The sequence below is a fragment of the Protomyctophum parallelum genome (genome assembly GCF_964188405.1).
Source record: "Protomyctophum parallelum genome assembly, chromosome: 9".
NCBI classification, from domain to species: domain Eukaryota; kingdom Metazoa; phylum Chordata; class Actinopteri; order Myctophiformes; family Myctophidae; genus Protomyctophum; species Protomyctophum parallelum.
Genome location: NC_139706.1, coordinates 39351717 through 39359112, shown reverse-complemented (window position 1 = coordinate 39359112; position 7396 = coordinate 39351717). Strand labels below are relative to the sequence as shown.

At 44.0% G+C, this 7396-nt stretch overlaps 1 protein-coding gene across 1 annotated transcript in view; it reads left to right on the top strand.

The window, feature by feature from the left end:
- The first annotated feature begins 2624 nt into the window (after positions 1 to 2624).
- Positions 2625 to 7396, top strand: part of LOC310864861 (sodium channel regulatory subunit beta-4-like) — a 21288-nt gene continuing 16516 nt past the window's right edge. The window contains exon 1 of the mRNA XM_083773673.1: positions 2625 to 3399. Within this exon, the coding sequence (XP_083629799.1) occupies positions 3306 to 3399 (94 nt within the window). The 5' untranslated portion in view covers positions 2625 to 3305. The remainder of the gene's footprint in view (positions 3400 to 7396) is intronic.

Here is a 7396-nt window from a genome sequence, read left to right as displayed (position 1 = left end):
AGCAGAGTGTGAGCTTGCATGCGCAATACAAAAGGAGAGCCAATGAAAATGTGCTATCGGACATATCTGTTATTTCCTGTAACTTTCTCCGAAAATGTGATTTCTTTCATTACCATAATCATCACATCCATTAGGTTGTAGCAAAAATAACTAGGCATTTATTCTACTGTATTTACAGTAAGATTGCTATATATCTCCATTTATTTCTGTGTGTCAGTCTCTGTGTTCCAATTTACAGTAAAGGCCATACAGTATATGGAGGTCCTTGAAGAATGCACAGCATCTCTGCATGAACCACCTGTGCATGTATCTGTCCCACAAATAACTCTGGCACTGTCCGACCGATTGACCCCGTTGTGCCAAGTGGGAATTTGGTCGGACTGGCGGTTGTCCAGGAACAAAAATCCACAGATGTCTGTCTGTGTCTGTGGGTCAGTAGCCTAGGAAGTAAGTAGGCCGGAGAGGCTTATTGTTGGTATCAGACGAGAACATAGGAGCCTATCCCGGAGTGCCACAGCCACCACCAGCTCCCAGTACCACACGACTTTCCGCATCCAATCCGTGCTACTCATATGCTGAGTTGGCATCGAACCCATGATTGTGTGGTCCAAAGGAGAGAGCTCTACACAGCTGGGAGAGGGACATATCATTTTAAAACAAGCAAAGTTCTCTCTTTGCAGTGCCGTTCCGCACCAGGCCTTACCTATACGCAAGACTGTGTCAGACACAAGGAAGCTGTGGTTGTAGGGTTGCTTAACTTGCTTTGAGGTCCCTCAGCATGTGATTCAAATTTGGGTATGATTGAATGTTGCCTTTATAATATATTATGTCAATTTTAGTAAGAATAGGTCCCGCCCACATATGTTTGAGGGGTGCTATCCCCTCCAACGTCTGGCTTTCAGACATGACATATATGTAGCAGCCAAGTCTATGGACAATATTTTCTCTTATTCATGTTTTCAGCATGCCCCCATAAGCATGACATCATGTGGCATCCCCTTGGAAGTGAAATCGCTTTTGGCTCTGTAATGTATGGAGGCCCCTTGATGTGTTATTAAAATTGGGAAAACATTGGACGGTACATTCATAATTTGTGGCATTCAAATGGATCAAAATGGAATCTAAAAATATGATTGATACATCTTGATAAAATGTGTTGCATGATTGTTTATCTTTATTTTATTTTATTCTTTCAGACAATTTTGTAATCCATCTTTTCACCCGGTGCCAATTGCCCTAAACTGTAATTATGGGTGCTACTCTCCCCCTGACAACCTGAGGAGAGCCCCGAACTGAGCCCATGCTTCTTTCAATGCATGAGGAGTGAGCAGGCCGCTTCTTATCATCATACCGGGGAAGTTTCCCCGGTAGGATGTAGAGTGTCAAAATGACACATAATTCCAACCAGTTCCTTTCCCCTCCATCAGATGCCCTGGCTGACCAGGGGGAGGCAGTATAGAGACCAGCATTACTGCATGCTTTTTGTGAGGGTAACTATAGGGGACAGGGAGAGAACATGCGCAAACTCCACATAGAAAGGCCCTTTCACCAACACCAACAGGGTATGGGCGCTGATTATGTGGGAATTGAACCCAGGACCTTCTAGCTGTGACGCGACAGTGCTACTGACTGTGCCATCGTGCTGTAATATGTTGGAACCAATCATTCTGGGACAAATGTGCCTTGTGTTATTTACATACAGTAGACCTATTTTGGTGATCAGCTGTGGTCAGCTGTGATCAGCTGTGGTCACCTCGGCCTGAGACCCTCTTTTTAGGGTGATGGTTTGTTTACACTCCTGGTGCCGAATTCCTGTGGCTATTTGTATGACAAATGAGTTTGTTGACATGAAGAAACAAAGATATTCTTTGGAAAATGGTGGGGCCATTCCCATATGGTTGGACCCTATATGGATATTCAAGAGTTCGTTCAAGAGTAAGGTTATACAGTGGCCACCATGATTTAAAAACCGCTTGGGGTTATAGTTTCACACATGTTACCGCATGTTAACAGAGACCGAGACAAAAGTAAGAGTAAGACAGGAGCAGTGAAAGAGGAGAAGCAGTGACGGCAATAAAGAGACGTATATTTGGTATGAAAGAAGAGACCAGCCCATATCTCTCTGTCTGAGACCCTCTGGAGTAATGCTGACTCAGCCAGGCTGCGTGCCTGCGTGCCTGCCTGTCTGCCTGCGTGCGTGTGTGTGTGTGTGTGTGTGTGCATGCGAGCGTGTGTTAAGTGTGTGCGGTGTGTGCTGTATGTGATATAATCTGCCCTGCTCTCTCCTTATTTCTGTGCACTTTTATTCTCTCTCTCTTTATCTATTATTATCACTACCATCTCTCTACCGTTTTCTCGTATGTAAATATGTCCCAGTCAGTGTCGGTGCCCTAGTTACACCATCCTGTCTCTATTTCTACCTCTCTCTCTCCATTCCTCGATCTCTCTCTACCTCTGCAGTAGCTCTTCACTGCTCATTTCTCCCTGCGCCGGCTTGGGAGACGCGCGCTAGCTGCTACCCCCCCCCTTCTCTCTCTCTCTCTCTCTCTCTCTCTCTCTCTCTCTCTCGCCCCCCACCCCCCCCCCTCCTTCAGCCTACGTATGTCTCCCCCTGTGAGGCTCCTCAGTGATCCCACCTCTCTAGCTGCGTAGTGGAGCTACCTAACTACTACACTGCTGTAGCAGTGCAACACCACCAGCACCTCCTCTCCAGGACTCGCCTGCCTCGCGTACACTGCCTTGGCTGGATAATCTCCACAGCGACGACTGCCACCGCGGAGAAGAGAGATGTGGGAGAGGGAGGCGGAATTCTCCATTCAGTTGCCATACTTTTGGATCGGGCATTGATGTCTTCTTCACCCCCGCCTTGTCTTGTCTTTCCATCCGTCTACAGCCACAGCACAAGGGACACAAGTGGAAGAGACAGGGTGCCCTGAAGGAATTTATCCCCTGCTCTCTCTCCATCTCTCTCTCTCTCTCTCTCTCTCTGTGTTTGTGTCTCTGTCTCTCTCTTTCTGTTCATTCCTGGGACAGCTTACTGAGGAGGAGAGTGGTGCGATAGAGGGAGGGGAGGGGACTGATCTGGGATCAGACTCTAGATCAGTGTCCCACACACACACACACACACACACATACACCCAAACACACACACACACACGCACACGCATGCACGCACACACACACACGAACATCCTGAAAGACATACACGTTTACAGAGCACTGGACTTGACTCCAGACTGGACAGACGGCAAACAGGCAGACAGACACTGAATCACAGACAGACAGACAGACAGACAGACGGTGCCATGGCGTCAAAAAACAGCAGTGGTGTGGGTGTCTGCAGGCGATTGACATCGGGCCATCTTCTTCATGCTGGTCTGCTGCTGACCCTGTGTCTGGGTGAGTTCCTCTCACCTACAGCATGCCTTTAACCTGCCCTTCCCTCTACCTGTATGTGTGAGTCTCATTCTAATTCACATCATTTATGTTTGTTTGTTTGTACGCACCTTTATAACACTCCTGCCCTTTCCAGTTCACCCTCCTCACAGTAAAATATGCAGTGTTAATTTGACTCTATAGTGGAATTAAATGAACCCTGAGGATTTTACTGTCTGTATCTCTCTCTCTTTCTCTGTCACCCCCCACTCTATCTCTGTTTCGCTACTTGACAGAGCAAAATGAGCAAAACAACTCGCTGCGGTAGAGAGGGAATCATAATGACTAACTCAACCCAATCTGAACTTGGTAACTTGTACTAGTTGGATGGCTGGCTGGATGGCTGGAGAATTTAAAGAACGTATTAATGTATTCATGGCTGGTTAACAAACTGATTGTCTCATCAATAGCTGAAAACGTTGACCTGTTGGTTGCCTTTTATATGCCTTGTATCAGTAAACATCCCAATTGCCACCATTGAAAGGGCTGCATTTGTCGGGTTGGTACACTGAACCTCTCATGCATGTAAACATCACTAAAACTATGTCTTTACATTCAAAAGCTTTCCCCCCTCTCTCCTGAAAGGTGTCTGGAATGAAGAGTTATTTTTTTCCCCAGTGGCTGAGATTGTGAGTTAGGCTAGAATTATCAGTATCAGTATCATGTGAATGCTATGAGTATTATTTGATTGTAAGGGAGCATGGGCAACATATCCCATTGGTAAAGGCAGAGTACTGATAAAGGATATACTCTGATTACATTTGGTCCTGTTAGTGTGGGGTTTCCCACCCTGAGTATGGAGTGCAATGGAGGAATAGGGTAAAACGTGGAGCTTGTCATGAGCACAGGGAATAGACATCCCCAAGTCATTTATCATAGCCTCCCATGAGGTTTGACTGACTTGCCACCCACTTCAAATGTTATCAAACCGATATTCACCAGTATATTCTTATCTGGACCAGCCAGTATGGACATTTCCACATACTGCCTACCACGAGTATAGGCAACTAGGAAATGTGGAAGTGAAATGACTGCCGCCGAAGCGAAAACATTGTGAAACTGACTTACATGGCTGGTTAAGACTAATATTAGGTTAGGGGACTTACGTGGCCGGTTAAGACTGTGGTTAGGGTTAGATTTAGGGTTATAGAAACTGGAGTCACTCCATGTTAATAGTATTTTTAGTAGATAACATTATAGCACAATTTCAAATCTGCACCCTATGGCCATACAAATTGTAGTACAAATTTGATTGTAGTACATGTGTCAAACTTTTATTTTTGTGAAATGACAAAGGAACATGGATACTGTTCATTCAAGTGCTGTGGATGATATCAAATATTTGAAAAGGGAAGGGTGACTGCTGTTTAATTCTCAACTGTTCTGGATCTCATTATTTACATCACAAGTTATGAGCTTTCGATCTAGCACCTCTGCTGGAACACTCCATCATCGCAGTTCCTGTTGCAAGATCTTGTTGCAAAAGGGGTGAAGTGTCCCTTTAAATCATGTGATAACATCCTCCCCAACATATTCTCTTTACATGGCTGTCTTTCTTATCAAGAGACAATCAGTTTATTAACAGGATATTTCAGGTTAGGTAATCCCAAATGTCTGTGTTGACAAAAGGTATGACTCACGCCATCTACAGTATGCGACACTGAATGTATGAGAGCATTCAGCTTTCAGTTGATAAAACATTCTTCCACACCACAGCAGGGTTACAATTTGTGTGTGCATGTGTGTGTGTGTACAGTATGTGTGGCAACAGTAGTCAAAGTAGAATTAGTAGTAATTGTTGTAGTTGTTATTGTTTTATTGATCCTATTTCTGTTCTCAATTACAGTTCCTCCTACAATTATTTTCAAAATGTAAATTGTAATAAAACTGTACTCACTAGTCAATGATAGCCAGTGACACAAATCCATCCAATTGAAACGAGTATCTAAATTATTTGAATTGCATTCCTCAACCATACCACAATTGTCTAGTCATCTATTTTTCGCATAATAATAGAATATACATGATAAACTCATACAATATTACACACACAAAAATATATCAAATAATCACTTTATTAAAGGAGCATTAAAGTGCAACAGGCCAACAGCACGCACCCCAAAGCCCGAGGCGGAAGGTCCCTCTCATCCTGATTGGATGAAGACTTGAAAGAAGAGACCAAAAATGAAACCTACGGTTTTTAGACCCCAGGGGCTCACTGGGGACAGGGAGGAACTCCTTATGCTCAGCACACTCTATAGTATAGGGAGGATTATCACAACAAAACAAAAAAATAAGTGATATTTGAATTAAGTGAAATCACTGAATATAACTTTAATGATATGCAATGCTTTCTTGGGTGGTTGCTTTTAATACTACAGTTACAGTAACGACTTTTTGGTCATGTCAGCATTTTTATATACAAATACACTATGATAATAATGGCAGTATAAAATACTGGGGTGTAGTAGGGCATATACATTTATGATGAAAAACTAAAGAAAATCTATCTTATCTACATTAATTTTGTCTTTCTTGTCAACCCCCATTGACTAGTACTATTGATCCTATATAGCACACCTCCATTACCTCAGATTATTGATCATGGAGCTAGCTTGTTATGATGTGTAACACCAGTAAAGAACAAAAGAGCTTTTTGCGAAGTGTTTTTGGTCAAAATGTAGCTGTTGAAGGGTACCCCTAGCGCCCCTATGCTGGGCATGTCATAATTATAGGCCAATATTCTACAAAAATAGCAAATAGCATCTATTATCGTGACAATTTGTGTAAAGGGAAAAAATAAAGGAAAGGGACCATGGGCATAGACCCCTGGGGGACCCTGGTCAAAGGTATAGGGTTTAAGAAAAGTGGTTAAGCCAGTGTTGTCATTACAGTTATAAATCTTAGCAGTGTTTAATTATACACATAATAATCAGAACATTAGTAATGCTTGATAATCCTAAAATTACAATTGTCTGTTGTTTTAGCAGTAGCTCACACCGGATTACTTGTACTGTATGTGATAAAGCAGTGTGTGTGTGCTTGCATGCACCATGCACATCATGAAGAGTATATGGCTACATGTGAGCGCTTGCTTCCCCCCATCTCTCCCCTCTGCTGTCACCTTGGAGAGGACACCTCCCACCTTCTGGATCCCTCCATCCTTCACAAGTCTCCCCCCCCCCCCCCCCCCCCTTTCCCCATCTCTCTCTCTCTCTCTCTCTCTCTCTCTCTCTCTCTCTCTGTATTATTTCGAGAGAATTTCACGCCCACAATGAGCACAATAATTATTAGACGCAGCTGCGCAAGCTTCTAGTTAAGTACCAGTAAGACGCCCTGAGGGCGAGAAGCGACCTCACCCCTTTAGGGCGCATCCGCCTGCATGGTAACGGCAGACGTCAGACTGCTGGGCGAGTGCTGGTGCTTTGGCATGAGAGGTCAGATCAACATATGGCATAGATTAAATTATGTACTGGCCTTGAGTGTACATGGGGTTTGATGAGGTCAGATCAATATATGGAATGTCAGAACGGGTCAGCTCCATATCTGGAGATCTAAGGGTGGCAGCGGGGTCAGTGTCTTGAGTGTTACAGGGTTTGATGATGTCAGAATGAGTGTATGATGTGTGATGTCACGAGGCGTGATGGACTGACAACCATATAGAGATCTAAGGGTCTTTCCCATGGAAAGGACCCCTGGCGATATCTTCTACGTCGCAACTACATATATGCCCATATATGGAAATCCCTGATGCCACGAGGCATGACCATATATGGGGGCGTGACGAACCAACGGGAAATGCACGTTTTCATAGCAAATACAAATAGGTCGCAGCAATAAATCAATTTCTATATGTACCGAGGTCATTGAATGCAGATATTGCAGGGATACACCTGTGTTCCATTTGATTTCCTTGTCCTATCACAGCAGGCCATGAATCTCCACATTGTTGTACTTCGCC